This window comes from Eptatretus burgeri, chromosome 13, assembly GCF_056783735.1.
Source record: "Eptatretus burgeri isolate ZD-2024b chromosome 13, Ebu_testis_v1, whole genome shotgun sequence".
In the NCBI taxonomy this organism is placed as follows: Eukaryota; Metazoa; Chordata; class Myxini; order Myxiniformes; family Myxinidae; genus Eptatretus; species Eptatretus burgeri.
In genome coordinates this window covers 59,153,038-59,176,040 of record NC_140973.1, presented here as the reverse complement: position 1 = coordinate 59,176,040, position 23,003 = coordinate 59,153,038, and the positions used below count along the sequence as shown (strand labels likewise).

Genomic DNA, 23,003 nt, shown 5'->3' with positions numbered 1-23,003 from the left:
ATCATACTCATGTTCATACTTTGTTCATACTAATGTTCATATTTTGTTCTTGCTGATGTTCATACTCATACTAATGTTCATATTTTGTTTTTGCTGATGTTCATACTCGTACTAATGTTCATCCTGATTCTCCATACTAATAATACTAATGTTTATGTAATGTTCATGCTGATGTTCTCCCTGATGTTCACGTTGTTCACTCTGATATTCATCCTTTGTTCTTGCTGCTGAAATTGTTTGAAAATATTTGTATTCATGCAATGATGGAATTTTCTTCTTCGGACAAATAACAACCTGTGCAGTTACTCGGATGTCGCAAGACTGCCCCCGAAGAAATGGTGGGATGTGTTTGAGGTGGGACCAAATGGGTTGCGTTGGAAGTATTGCAGTCTGTCAATGGTCGTCGAGTATCACAGCCACTTCGGCTGGATATTCTCGATGTCGGTCCATTTGGTCACCTGTCCCGAATGACCCGACCTTAGTCCGGCTGTGCCAAGTGGAAGCAAACTGAGAAACTGTGGATATTTCATTCACAGGTTGCTCTCAAGGCTGACATTGGATTGTGTGGTGTTCATAATGGGCTCATGTCCAAAGCCATCAATCAGCAATACTCCAATGCGATTTCCTTTGGATCAGAAACACTACAATACAGTCCTCACGGTCTATTTACCTGTCACCAACATGGTTGTTAAATCGTATTCGAGTGTCGTCTCAACCGGTGCTGCAGAAACCACGGAGATACGACGCTATGGGTTAAATTATTGTTTGATGTTGATAGAATAATGAAAACGGTCCCATTGGTGTAAAAATGCTTTTCTATGACAGCAGGAACCCTTCAAAACACTGGTTCATGTGACACATTACCCCGAGCAGTCTTCATTGAAAGGACATGGTTGTGGTCTGTGAGTGGCAATTTTAATTGGTCATGATGATTTAAAATGTTGGAATACTTGTCTAAGTACTGTTAAACAGAAGGTTTTTGAAAGTGTTAATCAGGAGATTTGTGTTCTTCAGTGTTCAAGTATTTATTGTTGTGGGTCAGGATCGAGTACAGACGAGGTCCACGGGGTGTTCGCTGGACCCACCATTCGCCCTCTCGAATGAGGTCGAACAGGGTCTTCACATGTTGTTATGTCTTCGAGACCTAATCACTTCAACTGGGGCAGCATGCCCTCAACGTCCACCCATCTACTTATTACAGCCAAGCAAAACCATGGGTTGGGCATTGGCTAAACCAATACTGGAGCCAATCATTGTGGTAAAAATTTCCAATCTTTCTATAACGTACATGCGATGCCAGACAAATGAAAGAAAAGACACAGTTGAGCAGATTTGAAAGATGTTCATCAAATCGCAATAAATAGCAATCTTTTATTTCATGCAAGCAAGGCAATCATCAAAGCATGTCTTGACAAGAAAGGAAGCAATCAGTCCAAATGCGCGGAAGAGCAAAATTACCCTTTGCATACACAGTGCCGATCGAAAGTCTCCACCCTTTTTCAAAATTTTCACCTTTTGTTCCCTTGATGTCTGGAATTAAATACGACTTTTTCCATCTTTATTTACACATTATAACCCACAATTTCGAAGTGAAAAACGATTTTCAGAAAATTAATTAAAAATACAGAACTAGAGTATTTTGGTTGGATAAGTGTCCACCCCCCTTCTCATAGCAATTGTAAATTAGCTCGGGTGTCAGCAATCGCCTTCAAAATCACGCACTAAGTTAATTAGCCTCTATCTGTGTTAAATTGGAGCGATTGATTGTTTTAGGAATAAAATCAGCTGTTCCTGTAGGTTTCCTCTGCTGGGTCGTGCATTTCACAGCAAAGAATCAACCGTGAGTTCCAAGGAGCTTTCAAAAGTCCTCTGGAATTTAGTTGTGGAAAGGCACAGATCAGGGGATGGGTATGAAATATTTATTGGGCCTTGAATATCCCTTGGAGCACAGTCAAGACAATCATAAAGAAGTGGAAGGGAAATGGTACCACCAAGACCCTGCCAAAATCAGGCCGTCCCTCTAAACTGGATGACTAAGCAAGGAGACTGATCAGAGAGGCCAAGGGCAACTTGGAAATAGCTACATGCCTTGATGTTCAAGACTGGTCACTGTTTGTTTGTGGCAACAATATTTCAAGCACTCCACAAGTCTGGCCTGTATGGTAGTGTGGCAAGAAGGAAACCATTCCTCAACAATGCCCACCTTGAGTTCCATTTGAGGTGTGGAAAAAGCCACTCTGGAGATTCTGGAGTCATGTGGCAAAAAGTTTTGTGGTTTGACAAAACCAAGATTGAACTTTTTGGCTGAAATAAAAAACGTTACGTTTGGCGTGAACCCAACACAGCACATCACCCAAAGAACACCATCGCTACTGTGAAGCATTGTGGTGGCAGCATCATGTTATGTGGATGTTTCTTATCAGCAGGGACTGGGGCATGTGCCAGCATAGAAGTGAAAATGGATGGAGCAAAGTACAGAAAAATCCAATAGGAAAACCTGCTGCCTTCTGCAAGAAAGCTGAAATTGGGACGGAAGTTCACCTTTCAGCATGACAATGACCCGAAGGACACAGCCAAAGCTCCACTGGAGTGATTAAGGAACAAAAAGAGAAATGTCCTTGAGTGGCCCAGTGAGAGCCCCGACCTAAAACCAATCGAAAATCTGTGGCATGACTTGAAGATTGCTGTCCATCAACACTCCATGCAACTTGACTGAGCTTGAACAGTTTTATACAGAAGAATGGGTAAATATTGCCCAATCAAGGTGTGCAAAGTTGGTCGAGACCTATCCCAGATTCACAGCTGTAATTGCTGTCAAAGGTGTTTCCACCAAATATTACCTCAGGGGGGGTGGACACTTATTCATCTAAGATATTCTCACTTCGTATTTTTAATTAATTTTCTGGAATTTGTTTTTCATTTGGAAGTTGTGGGTTATGATGTTTCAATAAAGATGGAAAAGTCTGATTTAATGCAATTTAATTGCAGGCTATAAGGCAAGAAAAGATGAAAATTTTGAAAGTGGGTGGAGAATCTCTCAGGACTGGAAATTATACGGAAACTGTTAAAGTTTTCTTTATTTTACATTAAACCACCAGACGTGAAAATAAAATGGTGACTTCACAGGAGAAAGCTCAGTGCATCGAATCGTTTATCGAGAGGAGATCCAACACGCAAGTTCAGTATAATTTCCGTACAAGGTTTGGAAGGAATCAAGCAACCACGGACGAGTATAAGAGGTTTAAGGAGAGTCTAAGTTGTCAAGAACAGAAAAGTACTGGTGACCAAGCACGAGTGCAGCAGATGTTGAAGGAGTGCGTGAATCATTTCAACAAAGTCCCAGAAAATCAATTTGACGTGCATCCGGAGAACTGGGGCTAAAAATCACCACTGTGCACAGGATTTTACATAAAACGCTGAAGCTTTATGCCGATAAGGTGCAGATTGTGCAGGAACTCGAACCAAATGATGGACCCAAACGCAAAGCGTTTGCCTTGGAAATGCTGTCACATTGAGGATGACAAAGATTACCTGAAAAAGGTCATGTTCATGGAGGAAGCTTGCTTATCTGTTTTGGGGATGGTCACCAGCAAAATGTGAGGATCTATTGCTCTGAAACCCTCACGTGGTCATCCAAAGGTCAATGCGTGGTGCGGTCTTCTCCATGATCATTTGCTGGATCCGTTTTTCTTTGTGGGGGACAACAGTGACTTCAATTTTCATGAACATGTTGGAAGGATTTGCCTTTCTCCAGATTGAAGACCTGCAACCTGATGTAATTTTTCAAAAGGACAGCACTCCTCCTCATTGAGCCTTTGTCGTTTGAGTTGTCCTGAATGAAAATTTTTGACATCGCTGAATTGGCTGAGATGGACCAACTACTTGGCCCCCACGATCACCAGACATAATTCCCTTTGTTTTTTTTCTGTGGGGGGTTGTCAAAGATGTTTCAAACACCAAGGTGGCAAACTTGCAGGATCTTTGTTCTCGGACCGCAGCTGTATGCACATTGGTGGACGCAAACATGCTGAGCAGAATACGGCAAGAACTCGTGTACTGACTGCCTTGATGTCCTGCACGCGACAAACGGAGCTCAAATTGAAGGGTATTGATGGTGTGCACAAAACTTGCTGAGTTTCTGCACCATAAACACTAAAAAGTATCATGTGTCATTTGTGGTTCTAAATATATTAATAACCAAATTTGTCCAGGTGTTTTTGGAACACTTTATAAATTGTTATGGCTTTGGAAACATACCCCAGAGGGAGAGCATACTTGGACACAAAGGAGACCTGAGGATGAGTTATTTATTTTGTCTATGCATAAATAGATCTTTTCTCCTCGTCTGAGGGGGGGGGGGGGATACGCGTTGAGGTTTGTTCATGTTTTCCAGGTGTGATGTCTTCCCTCACCCCCACTCCCACTCTGCTCCTTTCAACAATCCATCGTTTACTCCATCGGTCCATTCCCCCTCTCCACCCTACTTTTCCTTTCTCAGTACTTTTCTTTTCTTCTCAAGTTATTCTTGTCTTCTTCTTCGCCCCTGATTGAATGATTACCATGTGTCAATAAGATTGTATAAGAAAGACTGTGTTACAGTTAAATTTGCTTTTTTTTTGCCTGTATTTGCTTTTAAGTGTGTGTGTGTGTGTGTGTGTGTGTGTGTGTGTGTGTGTGTGTGTGTGTGTGTGTGTGTGTGTGTGTCATAAAGAATTGTTTGTTGTTATTGATAGTCTGTATCGGTTGTCTTTTCCTTCATTGGTCTGACACAGTGTACAAGTATAGTTTGACAGGAAGTTGTACACCACCTGATTTGCTCTGTTAGTCGGTGCTGCATTTATCTGTTCTGCTTTACAGAAGATCACCAGGTGTGGCATCAAGGGCATTGCCTCTAATTTGGTTGTTGTGCCAATAGAAAGGTATCGTGGAATCGTTGAAGTGTAACCCTTCGAGGCCGGTAGTGCAAGTCAAGCATCTACGGATGTATAACTACAGCCCATGAGACCACGTCGTTATGTGTGGTCGGCCGCCTCAGGACAGAGTTCGGGAGAAACTCGAATGCTTTACTTTGTGATGAGCCCCGTACCCTGGGCTGCAACAATATATTCGTGATAGCACTTATGTTGAGCTGTCATTGCAACAGACGTATGAAGCTTTGTTTGTTATTGTGCTGTATTTTATCTTTTTTCAGCTTCACTCCTTATTCATCAACTTTATGCCTGTGTGATTTCAATAAAACACTGGAGCGAGGCGGCTATTCCCTGAATCCCAAGTCATTGTTGAATTTGGCTGACTGTCTAAATATGTACAATTACACATTGTGAGGACAGTACAGGGATATGCTGCCATTGAGGAGTGGTTGAAGTGTATGACCATACATTCTGACCCTTCAAAGTGAGGATGTCTGTGTTTAATTGACCAGGTACTTCAGCCTTTGGGCTGAAGTGCATGCTTATGCTCATGGGACAGTCTTGTTGGACTGTGTAGTTTGGCCATAGGGTGAAAGTACCAAACGGTCAAATCTGCTCTTTTGTGCCTTTTGTTTTTTGTCTGTATTTGCTTTAAAATGACTGCTTGTTTGTGTGTGTGGAATAAATAATTGTTCGTTGTTATTGTCAATCTATCTTGGTTGTCCTTTCCTTCATCGAAGTGCATGCTTGTGCTCATGGGACAGTCTTGTTGGACTGTGGAGTTTGGCTGTCGGGTTAAAGTACACATCTCAAAGTTTGTTTAAATGTTTTTGATTTTTTTTATCACCTTATTTATATAAAAAAGGGCCTTCCTCATAAAGGGGTGTGATGGGGACCTACTTCTATTGAAGAGTGGTTCAACTGCAGAGTAATACATTCTGGTCCTTTGGGATTGGGATGTTTGTGTTTGATTGACCATGTACTTCAACCTTGAAGCTGATGTGCATGTGCATGTGCATGGGACAGTCTCGTTGAACTGTGGACTTTGATCATGGGGCCAGGGTGTGCCTCCCAAATTGTTTTAATGTTTCTATTTTTAAAAAAATCTTAGGCTTTTTTATTCAAAAAAATACTCATATTTTCAACCGTCTCGTCATTTGGGTCTGTCCTGAATGCCGTGAGACATTCATAAGTTTTATTAATGTCATTTCCCATAATTCCATAAACACAACTCGTAACAGCCATGAGAAGGTGTTCAAAATTTGTGCCAGGAGTGAAATAACCGGGAGATTTACCTGTTTCGGAACCCATAATATTGTTGGTGGAACAGGAACAAGAAATATGGGAGACTGAAGCGCATTCGAGTCCAGATTATTTTTGGAATTGCAAATTGGGCCGAAGAATGTGTCGAAGATATTGATAATGCATCTTCAAGGATTGAACCATGCCTTTGAATCGATTTCCGGTTGACACATGTCAAAATACTTCCTTATAAATATGTAATTGTTTTTTTTAATAACAAAAGGACAATAAGTATAGATTTGCATGTGGTGTGCATATCGTACATTCTAATACATTAACGTTAAAAAAAGTATTTACAGAAGGAAAAAGATGGGAATGTTCGCTTTGGAAGAAGGTTATTGCAGCTCATCCTAAAGGAATACAAAGTACACCACAGCGTGGTGATACTGAACCAGGAACAAATTGATCTTTGACACCACATCGCTCAATTAATATGAAGGAAAAGGCAAATCTTATGGTCTCGTGGAAGTTCCGAGTAACTTTGCCTCATCAGCTCTGCCGTTTGACGACAACATCTTATACAAAGTGCTCAAGCTTACGAATCCAAAGGTTCCCATCACTGGTGTTATGGAATCCTGGTTGCCTCTTCATAGCTCCACAACTGGTGCATGCTTGAATCTCCACCGTTTGTCGGTCGGAGGTTATCGGAGGCAGGAAGTTATCGATAATAACCACACCCCGAGCATTTACTCTCGGTTACTCCACCTCTTGGCCTACAGTCAAGGTTCATGCTTTGAAATAATCGAAGAAACATTTACAAAGGCCAGATCAAGTTCTACCAGGAGTTTGTCATCTTCAGTTCGTTCTTCATTCAGAAAGGAAAACACTTGAGAGGAAGTCTTCACTTGGTTCTTCATGAAATCACGTTTCATCCTGTCAGGTGCAGAGCAAAGGAACATTATGAAATAATCAGAAAGCAATCATTCATGAAATCAAAGCATTTAACAATTAATGATGGACACGCGAAGATAGATCGTAGGGCAAGGAATATATACGAAGATTTCAGTAAATAGAACATGTTTGGTATTAACTGCAATGTTGGCCTGTTCATGTTCCAATCTAAATCTCTCCTCATGATGGAGGGAACACAGGTTCAAATGCTAATTAGCATATGTCTTTATTCATTGTCGAATGTCCATATATCCTGATCTTGCAGCACCAGTTTGGAGTCTGTTCCGGTCACTCAAAATATGGACATGTTGCTTCTCCCTTAACAATGAGCCCCAAAATATCAATGAAGAGGTCAGGACCATCTCTCCCTGGACATTTCTCGAGTATTTCACACAGTCTGGCATCCTGCTTTTGCTTGCCAATATCTCTGCCTGTGAAATACAAGGCCACCTTCATACCTGGCTTTCCAACTTCCTCCATTCGCACAGTCAACGTGTGGTTCTTAACGGAATCCTCTGCTCTCTCAATGGAGGCTCGAGTGCACCTCGGGCAGTATCTTGGGACTCGACTCGCTCATCTAAATAAATGACCTCTTTGATGTTCTGGAAAACCTTTGCTTTTGTTGAACTGTACCTTATTTCCTTGACAGACATACAGAAGTTGCATCATACTGTTAATCTGCAATTGGTTATATGTTGGTTTGACAAATGGAACATATTGTTATGTGGAAAGAGAGGGGGGTCCATAGATAGATTGTGCTAAGAATAGTATGGACCATATGCTTGAGTCATGTGGATTTACTACTACATTGGGGATCTGTCAGAGATCAGCCATACATCATATGTGCACTGAGGGGGCAGTGCCATCCTTTATCGAGCAGAATAGGGGAAAGATACGTAGTGGAAACCTCCTGTACAGGTAAGGCAGGGGTGGGAACCTGTGGTACCTGGCATTTACAATGGACATTATCATGAGCTGTTTTATTTGGGACTATAAGCCAGGATGAAAAAGTGAGCTGTGGAGCTGTGGAGCTCTGGAGAAGGGCAGGATGGCCAAAAAGGCAGTGCCCCCCATAGGCAATTGGTCCTACTCATTGGCCACCCAACACTTGCAAGAAAGGTGGTCCTTAGGGCTCAAAAAGCTGGTTACGTGCATTCATGTGGCAGATTGGAGACCAACTGCTGGTTCGTACAGGAGAACCAAGAGTCCACAATCCCTGTCAGCATGACAGGGCAGAAGAGCTGCCTCTTCTTGTCTCCTGGCCTCCTAACTGCCATCCATCTTTATCACCATCCACTCACCTCTGACCCTGTGCCATATCTTCCTGAATGACCACTCCATGGTAGTATGCCCAAAAACCAGATTGTGCCTGCCCGACTCCCTGACTACCCCATTGTTTTGTTCGTTGGGGATAGGCTTTATAGTTATTTTCTTGTATATTATTCTGCACCCCATCCCTCTCCCTTCCACAGATATCCCATTGTCTTTGTTCCCCATTATTTTGTGCTTTCCCCCTGGCGTCGTGCCTTGTATGTTTCTGCGTATTAGCTCTTACATGAGTCTCGATTTGGTATAAAAATAAAATAACAAAGAAAAAAAATTAAAAAATGGCCTATTGGGCCAGGACTTGATGAAATTCATCGCTTATGTATTAATATATGTACGTAGTGTGCGCAATACGCAGTGTAAACCCATCAACATGCGTATAATTACACACTAATCACTATACATCTATGTTTTAAGTTTCAAAAGAATCTGATAAGATTTTGCAGAGTTATTGAGAGAAAAAAAAACAGCAGGTCCGGTGCGGCTTATATTGCTGACTTCACGTGTGCATTGCGTGCGTATTACGCGACGCCTACTCGTAGGTTTTTTTCTAGAATTGTAATATGAGGGAATAGATCTGAATCCTCGAGATCTGAACCTCAGGGTTCAGATATGCGATGAGAGGATTGTGTAATATTAGAGGCCGAGGAGATTCGTTTTAAATTTCGTTAAATTATTCACTGTGAATGGTAATTTTTCTGAATATTTGGTGGCATTATGATTCATAAGTGATCATGACTACCATGAAAAACCATAGATAGCACTTATCATGTTAAACTAAAATACCTGTCACCTCCGTAATCCATAACGGAAGTGACCAATTTTTAATCCAGTCAAAGATATTCCCCTCCGATGTTCGTGTTTCAAATTTGAAAGGAATCCGTTAAGATTTGGCGGAGACATGAATTTTTGAAAATCGGCCCATGCTAAAAGATACAGATTTTCGCGATTTTCAGGAATTTTTCCTGACCTTGACCTTTGACCTTGACATGCCAAAAGTTATAGGGTTCTATTCTGGTGGCCAATAAGTCTATTGGTGAAGTTCCATGACATTCTGACTCGAAATTCGACCTGCAGAGCAAGATGTACACACAAACAAACAAGCAGTCATAGACTGGTACTTATGAAATCGTCAACTTGACCTCTGACCTTGTCTAATAAAAGCTGTCTCTCGAGAAGGTAGCGACGCAAACCAGAAGTTTCTACGATGATTCTGTACCAAACCATCAAAAATCGAATGTTTCACCTCACTGTGACCTTGACCTTTGACCGATTTTGACCAAAATCTAATCAGCACGAGCCATCACCGTCCTGAATCACGTGGTGTAATTTGACATTGGCAGCTTCTTCTGTTCTCGAGTTATCGTGCTGACAAACAAGCAAACACACAAACGGAAATGGAACTGATCAATATACTTACGAAATCTTTAAATTTCGTAAGTAACAAAACACACAAACAAACACACAAACAGAAACGAAATATTTAGATTTCGTAAGTAACAAAACAAACCAACATAATTGTCAAAATCTATGATTTTGTCAAGTAATTAAAGTGCGTGTGCTTCCCTACTCAAAGTACAAATGAGTTCCTGGTCTGTTCAATTTATTTATTATGAGCATCTCGTCTTCCCTTTCATATTGTTATGATAAACCATTATTTGTCGGAAACATTTTCCTGCCTTTTGCCTTCGCGTGCACCCGGAACAACCACAAAATTCAGTTTATTAATTGAACGATCCTTGGGGATTGCAACTGGTTGACTTGAAAGCAATGAGAGTAGATTCTAAAAGCAGTGTGAATTCAAACACCATTTTGGTCATTCGTGAGGGTTAAAGACCATTCTCCACGATGGGAGATGTAAGCCGAACCTGTCGATGTGAAAAAAAATCTTTCATTCCTGGTGAAGGTCACAGTGGTATTTTGTCCGATTCGAAAAACGATCCCACCTATCTATTTCCGCGTCAAGTTCGAAGCCTCACTTTCAGCCATGATCTTTAATGGGAAACTAGCCAGCTTCAAACTGGGCATCCTCCATAATTTCTTGAAAGATCAAGACCAACTCACAGCCAACAAGGCCTTTGTCCATAACTCAATGCAGTACCGCTCTCCTGAATGGGTTGGCACTCCAGCATCATTTCTGTTGCTCCTGGAGTCTGTGGAATCCACAGCTCTCAAAATTATTGAAATCTCCAATAATGAGGCCGGCTCATCAAGCCTGTTGCTGACGCATCGCATGCAGGTCGGTGGCCACCATATTTTTAACCGCCTCTCCTCCAGTCAAGCTCTCTCTGCTCTTTGTTCTCCGACCTTCCCCAGCAACTCCAGGATGTATGGAGTTTTTATTAACCCCTTCCTGGTTGAATTTCCAAAATCCAAGCTTATCACACACCTCAACTCTTCTTGTTCCTTTTTCTTCTCTTTTGTGGAATTGCCTTCCGGATGCTGCACTCTTCAAACCAGGGTTTCCGGCAGTGGGGTACACTGCTGTCTCATGTTATCCCCAACCTCACCCGCAATGTTTTAGACCTACCCCACCTCACACAATGCTCTTACGTTTTTGTTGTCATTCAAAAGTCGATAAACTTCTTGTCCAAAGGTTACTTGGTTTCCTCCCCTCTTTTCTCCCTTTTCCTGTTCATTCTTTCCTTTGCAAGTTTTGTGCAAATTTCGCCCTCCTGCCTCAGTCAGTACTTCGCTATTTAATCCTACCACTCACACTTCCATTTATTTAGATCTTACACAAAAACATTCCTGTAAAAGTACACAGACGTCTCATGTCTTTGGCCTGCATTGAATTAACATACGACCCCATGAGTCATACAATACGGTACGTAAAAACAACATAATAAAATAAAACTTAAAAAAAAAAATGAAGAAAAAAAAAACCACACATTTCTTTGGAATATTGTGAAGATCTTGGTTCAACAACTTTTCTGAACACCCATAATTACTGCAGACCTGAACCCCGAGACGGAAAATGTGCATTAAACAAACCAAGGAAGGTGGTTCCACATGGAGGAGAAGGGGGCAATACAAGACCATTAACACCAAAAGGTACGATTGTAAAATTGCACAAGTAAATGAAATATTTATTCAAGATCTGTTTAAAGAAGTTGGAATTTGGAATTCACAGCCCTCATCATGAATGTCATCGTGATCTTATCGACGAGAAACGGTAAGAGGGGTTTTTATTATTACACATCAATAAAATTATGACATTACTTGCGTTTATACCTTAGTTTATATTCTCACAGAAGAAGCATTTAAGTAAAATAATGTGACGATATATTATTCAATTTCAGTGCTGCAAACCTCCAGGTAAAAATCTAAAACTTTAATATAAACGGTAATGGACTCCTTCATATTATTTATATCAACAAAACATCATTGTTCTCTCCAGGATGCATTTATGTCATTGTTATGGAGAAATCTTCATGATCAGCGTTTAATCTGTCAAAACCTTTTATAAAATCAAAATATGGTCAACAACTGAGCTTATTGCCACCTTGGTCTGCTGTGACATCATGTTCCTTAATGTCCGCACATCTCCACGCAGTGGGATCAGGGCCCGACCGCCAATATTCTGGGGCACGTGTTCCACCTCGCATGGTAAAGGTCGCTTGGGTGGCCAAAGGTCACCATTGTGCTGTGGAAGGTGCAGAGGATGAGTCGTATATTTAGTCATGAGTATCTCAGCATATTGTTGCCCAGCATCTATTTCCATGTAAGTATGTATGTATGTATGTATGTATGTATGTATGCATGTTGAGTGAAGGGGATTCTGGGGTGGGGAAAGGGGGGGGATATGTAATCGACAACTGTCCATTAATATATAATTCTTCTTCCTTCCAGGAATCGACGTCTGTGTGATTTGTGTGAATATTAAGTCACCTGTCGGTACAGGATGCCCGAGTACCATTCCAGGACTTCCTGCTCGTCTTTACAGCAAAAATACCTGGTGAATTGGGTTGGAGACAAAGGGGAGGAGGAGCAGGTGGTTCACAGGAGAGGAACTAATAATTTATGAAGGAAAAACAGAATGAAGCAATGGTGATAACAAAAAAACAGCACACACCTTTGGTGCAGGGATACTTTTACAAAAACAGTGTGATGGAACAAACTTGATTGACCGTCGGACATAGACATGGAAGAGGAAATTTTATATGTATGCATATACAGAAACATGGATTGACCCAATATATGTAAACGCATCAGGATTTCAGCATGATGTTTATGATGGACAAAAGAACACGCAATGACAAAGTTGGCAGTTTGTAAGTGAAAGGCAAGTTCAGGTTCCGCGGATGGACCCACGTGGCGGAGCGAAGGTGAGCTTTGAGAATCATTGCATTTAGGGTTTGATGGAAGGTTTTCTTAACATGACAGAGCTGTTGACAATCCAAAGTGAATGAACAAAAAGTCAATTCAAGACTCCCTAAAATAAACAACACAAACAATACAAGTTCCCCTGTCAAGGAACTTCAGCGCAGGAGGAGGCCATTAGGCCAATAAAACCTCTCAGATTGCCAACCGATGGTTGTTTATCCATGATCTATCTATTTTAAATGCTGAGGGTTAAGTAAGGAAGCAGCAGGTAACATTTTAAAAGTGTTTGGTATGACTCCGCCAGGGTTTGAACCACCAGCCTCCCAGATTCAGAGCAGACACTCTAACCATTACACCACCGAGTGTGATACTGTACAATAATCCTCAAAACGCAGGCAGATGAGGGTGAGTTTGCATCAGCACAAGTATCGTGACTGCTTGTGAGAGAATCGTCTATCAATCGGTCTGAAAACATTCCTCCTCCATTCACAACTTTATGGAGGAGGATTTGGTGAAAAAGGAAACGGATCACGCTGGGTGCTGCCGGAGACACAAGTCGCCTGATATCCTGGGATATACTTTTATGCGATCAAATTTGCTAACGTTGCTTCTGTGTTGTTATTCACTGTTTACAGGTTCAGAACGTGGAAAACTTCGTGAATCAACGGTGTACCGTAACGACTACGTACCACTGATGCTTGCCTTGTATCATCGTGAATCCAAAGCTGTACAAAGGCAGAGAACATCATTTATGAGTCATTGGGTCATTTGCATTTGTGCCAAAAGGAGAAACAAATATGCAAATTCAGAACTATATCCTCCATCCCACCCACCCTCCCCTCTAAAGTACCTGACTCGTCACATCTTATTATGAAAATCAAAATGATTTTGAAAGGCAGTCGTTTGTTTTGTCTTTATTGTCTTGGCAAAGTATCTCCCCTTTCTGCCTATAAAGGAAAAACCATCCTTTTTGTGGCCTTTTCCATTTAAACCAGAAGGTGAGAGCAGCCACAACACTTGCACATACAGTATGTTGGGTAATCAATTTGTCACCTGTCTCAGCCAAAGTAAATAATAGAAGGTATTCGAAGAGCAGAAAAACAAGTATGCAAAACTTACATCGTGGGCGGCTTGACCCGCTTCTTTACGCCGAGGTAAACCCGAACCTTGTTGATACTCCATTCTTTCTCAACTCGATTAGACTTTGGAATGAATCGATTGGTAAGAGAAGAGCAGAGAGATAACTTTCATTGTCAAGAAAATACAAAAGAAAATGTTTACTTTGTGTTTTCATCACCCGAGGAAGGATCTTTTCCTGGGAAGAATTATTGTGAGCATGATGTCGAGTCCTGTTTAACTGCAGCAGGAAGGCTGAATGCCGACAAACACCGAGCCCTCACAACATGCAACATGCGTAGGACTCAGGACCAAGTGAGAATTCCGATTACCTTAGTGTCCTTGTGCAAAAGGAGCTTTCCGCTGCAAAGTATAAAGTACTTCTCCTGGAAGCGGGTAACAGACAGCAACTCGCTGAGCTTCCCCGATTCCTCACGGTACTTCAGCAGGCCGTGCTGGTTTTCTAACGTCTGTGCTGTTGTTTGAAACGCAAACAATTCGAGCAATGTGATCAAACTAGAGTTTTCGTTTGGCAAGTTATCAAAACAAACACAACCGTTGGAAAATAAACGTTTTATCCTGGATTTGGTAAGAATCCATAACATATTGCAATCTTGTAAGCACAAAGGGTGGTTGAGGCCGAACAATCAGAAATAGGAAATAACAGTGAGTAAATGTCATGAACCACAAGCTCCGGATTCCTAAATAAAAACTACAAAGTACAATTACTGGTGAATTGTAATTGGAATCTCTGCCTCGAGGTTCTCTGTAATCTCTGCATTCACCACAGGGTGAAGGACCACCCTTGAGACCGACACCTCTTATCATCTGAGTGAGTTGTGCATCATTGGGCCAAAGCCAGAGACATATAATTCAATTTCAGCTTGAACAGTGTGTTTGAACTGTTTATACAGTGGGTAAGGCACACAAACTGACACTGTGCTACGATGCTGATAGGTTTTGAATCTTACTCAAGGAGTTCTGCAAGTAAGACTGTGCAGCGTGGTGTTGCACAATGAGGTAGTTGGACTGGTAATCGATGGTGGAATGCCACTGGAGCACTGCATCCAACACTCGCTCACGGTAGTGCAGCAGCCTCTCTGCCATCCCAGGAGAAGAGGGACAGGTCAGGAGGACAAAAGTTATCATCGTTCGTAATTAGCATGGTTACAGATTTACAGAATACATTGCAACCGAGAAGAGCACTCGGTGGAGAACATACCTCCACCACGCAATGCCTAATCCAGTGGAACATATCCGACCCAATACATTTTTGAAATATCATGTTGTATGTTTTCAACCTGATATCTCAATCGTGAAGAATCATTTTTAAAAAAAAATGAAATAATTCTCACATCTTTCACCAAAATGAAGAAATAATTCTTCCCCAAAATGTAATCAATTCGTCATGGTCACACACCCAACCTCTCCACCAAGTATCATTGGAATCCGTCCACAACTTTTTGAGACATTGTGCCATAAGGCTGAACCCACATATCTCTCAATGGTGAAGAATCACTTCAATAAATTCTAGTAGTCGGATCCGGATATTCACCAAAATCTAATCAGTTTTTTCTTGTCACACACCCAACCTGCCCACAAAGTTTCATCCAGATCCATACACAACTTTTTGAGATATCCTGTACACCGACAGACAAAGAGACAAACAAGAGCAAGACGTCATGCAGAGCACAATACTTGCAAAACCCACCTCCCCATTTCCAAAGGTTGCCAGAGATACATACATCAAATTGTCCATTTCATTAAGATTAAAATTGACAATCTTAATTAAAGCTCAGGTCAATTGGATGAAAATTGATTATTTTTCAGATTGAAATTGATGATTTTAGAAGTTTGACCTTTGATCTCAAACAGTTGATTTCCCAATTCAGTGATGCAATATGCAAATCCTCTTCAAATTTCAAGTCGATAGGTCGTTTCTAAAATCGTCATTTTTTATCCAAACCATGACCTTTGACATCAAAATCAATAGGCTTCTCAGTTGAGACTACCTCCACAACTTGTTGAACTTTGTGAAGATTGGTTTTAAATCGTGATCTGCAGGCGCTTGACAGTCAAACAGACAGAATAACAAAATCGACGAACCAATATACTTGAAAAATCTTCGATTTTGCAAGTAACAAACATAAAATCAAATACACAAACAGACAGACAGGGGTGAAAACATAACCCTTTTCTACATTCGGTGGCAGAAGTAATAACAGGAGACTCAATTTGGAACCATTTGATTGAAATAAGGAGCTTTCCATCAATTTTGTTGAAGGCACAAACAGGAACTTCCATACACATCTTCTGCAGGCCAAGTACAGTGAAAGAGAAGAATTAATTTTACCATAAATGACAAGGTCAATAATAGAAAAACATTTGAAATGCAATCTGCTGCAAAGCAGCCGAGGAAAGAATGACTACAAATGGGAATCTGTGCTTATGTGTCACGGCATGAAAGGTTGTTTGGCAGAGTCGGCTCGTGGGCAAACGTCTCGGCAGATCACAAAGTCTCACCGAGTTCCCCATTGCAGGACACTTCAAAGACGGCCCATTGTTCCCATTCAGTCACTGGCTGGCTCCTTAAGGAGAGAACCTCCGCCACCAACTCCTCAGCCGTCATGAGGGCAGACACCTGAGCACAAGGCATTCACACTGAAAACTGTCATAAGTGATGATGTACGACCTTACCAAGAGGGAAAGACGCTGCTTCTCTTGATTGATGCAGTTTTGTTGCAGGGGAACTCAAACACAAATTTTTTTTTCTTCTCAAAACCAATGAATATCATTAAACATGGTCTAATTTGAAGAGAAGGAAATTTTGAATTTTTTTTTTGCCAATCATTAAATGCTGAAAAAAAAAAAGTCCTAAAGTGTCCATTTTTGATTTTCACCAGTGACGTCACACTCAGATCCAAATGGTGGGTTACATAGAGAAACGGTCTATTTTGAGCTCTGATTCTGATATTGATTCCACCATGATTAGCAACTCTGAAGGTTATCAGTATGTTGAAATTGATTAGTGAGATTTTGAATAAACTATTGGAGACAAAATTAGTGATGGAAATGCTTTTGGGGGAATTATGAAGCCGCATCGTTATGCAAGCCATTCAGAGGAAGATGGTGACAATGGAAATGTTTGTGAATAAGTGACCAGCATTTTCATCTTCACCAACAGATTGGTAGATTTTGTTTTTCCCATTCAATTGACCGTTTATAAGGGATTTTATATTAATTGATAAATCAGTTATATTACTCCAGCAGAAACACCCGTCATTGCCTGGCAGCCAACACCACACAGGCACATTCAGACACCGCTGACAAAATGGGCGACAAATGCTTTGTCCCACCATCGCAGGTTGACCAGGTGTCCTGTATGTTTTGGGATAGTCCCATTTCATATTTCCCCGGAATGCCATTTGTGTCTGAGTTTGTGTCAGTGCTGTTTTGGAGCTTTGTCGTGCCATGTCGTGCCGTGCCTTGTCGATGTCCAGCCCGAGTGGACACACACAGCCAAACGACACAGACATTTCAGATATACAAACCCTCATTCTCTCTCTTTTCTTGAATGCTGATAGTGCTGAATTAAAATTTTCCTTGGATGGTAATTTATTGGATCTCGGAGTTGATGCGATGGCATCTGGGACACTGGAATCTAGGTTTTCAAGCTCTTCAGATGCAGACAGCGGTGTTCGCCAGCACATCGAGCAAGGTGAGATTGGTCACCGGCAGGCCAACACAGGTGTTTGATTCACCACTCAAATCGCCTGTGTACATGTGCTGGTAGCTGGGTAGAGTTGGTCCTTCAGTTTTGAGTGACGGCTGTTTCTTACACTCGATCATGGGGATGGCATCCTCTCTCAATTGTGGTGGATAAACACAAGATCTAGCCATCTCTGTTGTTTCATAACATGCACTGTAACATGTTCTGAGCACAAAAGTGAATATTTTTAAGGTCTGATCCCCACTCAGGTATTTCTGACAAACCTCGTCCAATTTCTGGCAAACCTGGGGTCCTTCGGCCATTGGTGATGCAACATGAAACCATCTCGGTTTGTATTACGACAACCACCAAGGAAGCATTGACTCAGCATATTTATGGAAAATCGAAAATTATTCGATGTTCGAGTTGAATCGTACAGCGATGTATCCCATAAACAGTATTAATATGGCGGTCAACTTCTGAGTGTGACGTCATGACTAATCGTGAAGAAGAAGTCGATTTCGACTTTTAAGCACAAAATTACTTACTTTGTCAATTGTAAATCAGAAAAAGACACATCGTCTCTATTTTGTCGGATATCAAAGGATAGATTCATGTCGAGGTGGTTTGAGTGTTTGGGTTCCCCTTTTAGGAAGTAGTCGCACACCATTTTTAAAATGCTGGTGAAACAACGGCCTTTAAATAGAAACTTTAAACTTTACCATCGATTTCTACAACACCGTATGCAGCAACACACCTTCAACGTAAGGCTGCAGTCATTTTCCTTCTTCCGCAGGTAAACTTCGAGAATCAAGTCCCCGGCAGGAACCTGCTGCAGAGTAGTAGTTGGGAGAAGCTTTGAGTTTGAGAAAACCGTTTTAGTTAATAACATGGAATCAAAAAAAGAAAGAAAACTTTGTGTCAAACTCATTTTGTACTCATTTTATTCCAACAAAGCATCAGGAAATACAATGAAGTTGAGAAACAGGATGAGGCCATTTGGCCTATCATTCTTGGGGTACCTTCACACCTTGTTTACCTTAACTATTAATTTTGTTATCTTTCTGTGTTTTTATTTTATGATTGTACAAGTTCAAGACTGATGGAAGAGTAAGGTGACGGCAGGTAAAAAGGCAACGTCCTGACTATGGGGCAGTTGGGGCGACATTTGGACAAAAGTATCAAAGGCATGAACAAGCAGGAAAGGAGGAGAGAGAGAGAGAGAGAGAGAGAGAGAGAGAGAGAGAGAGAGAGAGAGAGAGAGAGAGAGAGAGAGAGAGAGAGAGAGAGAGAGAGAGAGAGAGAGAGAGAGAGAGAGAGAGAGAGAGAGAGAGAGAGAGAGAGAGAGAGAGAGAGAGAGAGAGAGAGAGAGAGAGAGAGAGAGAGAGAGAGAGAGAGAGAGAGAGAGAGAGAGAGAGAGAGAGAGAGAAAAAAAATACAGCAACCAACAAGTAAGATAGTTGAGTGAGGTTATGTTAATGGGGTTGTTAGTAATGATCACAGATAGGGATTTTTTTTGGGGGGGGGGGTGTGAGGGGTAGCGGAGTTGGGGGTGATATGAGATGGTGGAGCACCACATGCTTGAAGCTCAGATTTGCCTTTCTCCCTTTCTCCTGAAACCCCCTGAGGGTGGCTTTGTATGCTGCAGGAAGCAAGCTTGGGAAACAAATTAAGGTGCCAGACTGAGTTGATTCCTGAGATATGTCCAGGGAGATGGTGCCTCGAACTATTGCTGAAAGAAGAGCAGTCGCATGTCCAGAGTTAAGTGAACAGTGGAGAATCCAACTTCAAAAGAGGTGATATTTTACTTTTTCTTTAATCACATATTCATCATTAACTTTCCAATGGCCAGATCTCTTTATTCTTTCATTTCTGTTTGGTTTTCAACTGGGGGTCTGTTTCGAGTGAAGTCCCCAAGCATGCATCATTTGACATTTTGTAAGGGCTGTGGCTTGTCCATTGATGCAGTGCTCCCTTTCAGTTAAGGCAGGGATAATAAATTTGATTCGGGTGATGGAGATATATTTCTTTTGTCAAAAGATGCTTAATGCAAAAACATAAAGGTCAATGACACAAGCAGGTTTACATCTCCATTCGAAGAATGGCATAATCCACCCCCCTCCCGAGCACTGCACCATGATGACAATTTTAGTTTGATTTGATCACTGGAAAATAGTCCAGGAAAAATGAACTCTGGACTGGAGAAAAAAACCCCGTACATTCTAGTCAAAATTTTAATTCCTGCTCTCACCTACTTCGGGCACTGCATTTGCAGCACAACTGCACTCCCAGGAAATGATGCTACCCGCAGTTATGTGCTGCACATGGAGGAATTGCCTAAACCGCTGCATGGGATGAGTTGAAAGATGGTGGAAATAATTTCACAGCACTGTGAGTCAGGGTGGGATGAGGACCCCAAATTTCTTTATGTAATTGTGTATCATATGGTGCCACCTGGTGGAAGCTGGTATAACACATCATAAAAGCGGGGAACTTCACCAACTCATAAACATGGCTTATATGCTCGTCATCAAACATGTCAGTTTAATTTTCCATTATAGAAACTTAATCATAATCTACATCTCTCTATATATATAATTACTAAAACTCTCATCTTGTATGTATGCATGTTCCCGAAATACAGCCAAAACGGTACACGATAACACAAAATTTTAAGGGCCACCTTACTCACCATTCACCTGTGGTGTGCAGTGTCAAGTTGCGTTCAAATCGGGCAACGAAAAAATTATTAAAAAATCGATTTCCGATTCGGTGAAGTTTTGGGATGACGATACATAAAGTGAAAGGACAAACCATGGAGAATGTGTCGATATACCTCGAGGTATACCTCGAGGAACCCGTTGGCCGAACGATGACTCCTGAGGTAAATGCTCAAATTTTATTCAAGTTAAAGTTTGACCACTAAGTAATATTAAAATTTGGTCTTTTTTTGTTTTTCATCAACCGCTGTCACAACAGGAACCCAACGGGTTCATGGGTCATCTCGTACGATATAAAAGCAAAATGCTTCTTTGTTTGTGACCCTACTCCTCTGAGCTCCAAAGGTTAATCGACACGAAACTTGATAGGATAACATTGTTTACCATGGTGCACTTAAATCGGGGTTATAAACAGTCATTAACTCACAATTCATAAATTATAAATACCCAAGCTGCTAACCTGTTGCCATCTCCGCAAGGGTGTATCCATATATACAATGCTTCATAAAAAGCCAATTTTTATTGGTAAGGTGGTAACCTCTGATCATCAAATATGGTATCAAATGTGAAAAATAACTCAATTAAGCTGTTACCATGATCGGTAAGAATGGCGAAGAAGAAGTCACGTGACCTCTCAAATGCGCTAATTGTTCCAAAACCGAACATCGTACAAACATAACCCATACATTGATTTAAAGGTAATTTTACTGCTCATTTCATGACATAAGTCCCAAGGGTGAAAGAAGAATGAGTAGAAAAAAGGTTACCATCTCAGCTCACTTACTTCACCAAATATACATACATTGTATAATTTTAAAGAACCGAGTTAACATCGCCATAAAAATTTTTTTTTATCATAATTTGATCATAGATGTTTGATTAATTTATTTGTGGATGCCTCACTTCAAATGAGCAATTTTTTGGAGTGTGTATTCTTGGTAGAAACAGGAATTCAGTGAAAAAATTCAGTGATGAGATATTGTAGTGGCTGGAGCCAGTAACCTTGGCAACCACTACTTTTTTGTTTTTCAAATGGTTTCTGGGCACTATCACAGAAAAAGAAATATTCAATCACAGGTAAGATATCTTTCATTTCTTACAATATTATCGATATCTCTGACCTCTTAACGATGTCTTATCTGAGGGGCCATTCAAAAATTACATCCCCAACGCGTGGCAGCTGGGGTTTGGAGTGAGGTGGGGGGTGGGTGTTTGTGCGAATGTTATTGAGTTTTACATTTACAGGAGGTTGGGGGTGTTTCCCGAGCTGTTATGTGACAACCTTTTTCATTACATATTAAAACAAGTGGTGCCAGGCACAACAAATCCCGCCCATTTAAGGCATAAAGTTATTTTGAGGATCAAATTTAAATTTGATATATCCTTAACCTGAATGTTGATTAAAAGGAATAGAATAAGGAATATTTTAGTCTTTGTTTGAAGTCAATTAAACCATTTTTGACAAAGTTAATAACCATAAAATGATTTTGACCTTTCAAGGCCACGTAAGGTCAAAGGTCATGGTGTCAAATGAAAGCCAATAAAGGACTTGATATGTCTTCCATAGCAAACATGCATATTCATAATCTTTTTTGATTTATAATGGAAAATTTGTAATTTTGACCGATGAAGTAAATCAGATCATTTTTGACAAAGTTATGAGCAAAAAACTATTTTGATCTTTTTGTGACCTTGACCTTTGATCCAATTGGACCCAAAAGTTAATGCGGTCATCTCAGGTTCATTGCCCACCTGTGGATTAAATTTGCTAATGTTTGTTCGCAACTTTATGGCAAAACGGCTTTATCAGACAGACAGACAAAAACAAACAGACAAACAAACAAGCAGTCATAGACTGGTACTTACGAAATCATCAACTTGACCTCTGACCTTGTCTAATAAAAGCTCTCTCTGGAGAAGGTAGCAACGCAAACCAGAAGTTTCTACGATGACTCTGTACCAAACCATCAAAAATCGAATGTTTTGGATGTTTGACCTCACTGTGACCTTGACCTTTGACCGATTTTGACCAAAATCTAATCAGCGCCAGCCATCACCCTCCTGGATCACATGGTACAATTTGACATTGGCAGCTTCTTCCGTTCTCGAGTTATCGTGCCGACAAACAAACACACTAAAACACAAACGCACACGCAAACAAGCACACAAACAGAGAACGGAAGTCATCAATGTACTTACAAAATCTTTAGATTTCGTAAGTAACAAGCCGGTAGGTGACATAATTGCATACTAGTCATACAGTTTTTGATGGATCGGGCTGAAAAATTTTGACAAAGAGGTTGATTATAGTGCACATAAAAGCCTGGAAGCCCATTTTTGATTTTCCAAAAAAATTAATTTTTTAGGATTTTTCTAAAATTTCAAATTAAAATTTCAATGCAAGGCAACGGTGGTGTCCATAACAAAGGTGCTCAAAATCATAGAACTGGATCCTGGTATGAACCTTCCTGTCAAGTTTCATCAAAATCGGTTGACTCCTCTGGCCTCCAGAGCTGTCCATTACATACTGTTACGAATTCGATCGCACTCAACATACAGGTTCCTTTAGTCAGTTATGCCGAGAAGTTCATGTTCCCGAGATAGTTCACCTTCCATTGTTTAATGACCAGAAATCGATCAAGTGCGCTGCACGATTCAATTTAATGGTTCGGAAGCGATCATAACACAATGGAGACGCCACCC

At 40.9% G+C, this 23,003-nt stretch overlaps 1 protein-coding gene across 11 annotated transcripts in view; it reads right to left on the bottom strand.

The window, feature by feature from the left end:
- Positions 1-6,063: 6,063 nt before the first annotated feature.
- The window catches only part of ARAP1 (ArfGAP with RhoGAP domain, ankyrin repeat and PH domain 1), a 187,933-nt gene continuing 170,993 nt past the window's right edge, over positions 6,064-23,003 (bottom strand). For 10 of the 11 annotated variants that reach the window (XM_085852623.1, XM_085852625.1, XM_085852620.1 and 7 more), the window contains 9 exons: positions 18,338-18,412; positions 16,395-16,512; positions 14,843-14,971; positions 14,204-14,346; positions 13,875-13,957; positions 13,445-13,480; positions 12,321-12,384; positions 11,935-12,075; positions 6,064-7,085 (listed from right to left, as the gene is read on the bottom strand). In XM_085852623.1, coding sequence (XP_085708749.1) covers positions 7,074-7,085; positions 11,935-12,075; positions 12,321-12,384; positions 13,445-13,480; positions 13,875-13,957; positions 14,204-14,346; positions 14,843-14,971; positions 16,395-16,512; positions 18,338-18,412 — 801 coding nt within the window. In that variant the 3' untranslated portion in view covers positions 6,064-7,073. The remainder of the gene's footprint in view (positions 7,086-11,934; positions 12,076-12,320; positions 12,385-13,444; positions 13,481-13,874; positions 13,958-14,203; positions 14,347-14,842; positions 14,972-16,394; positions 16,513-18,337; positions 18,413-23,003) is intronic. The other variant, XM_085852622.1, reaches the window with a different exon arrangement.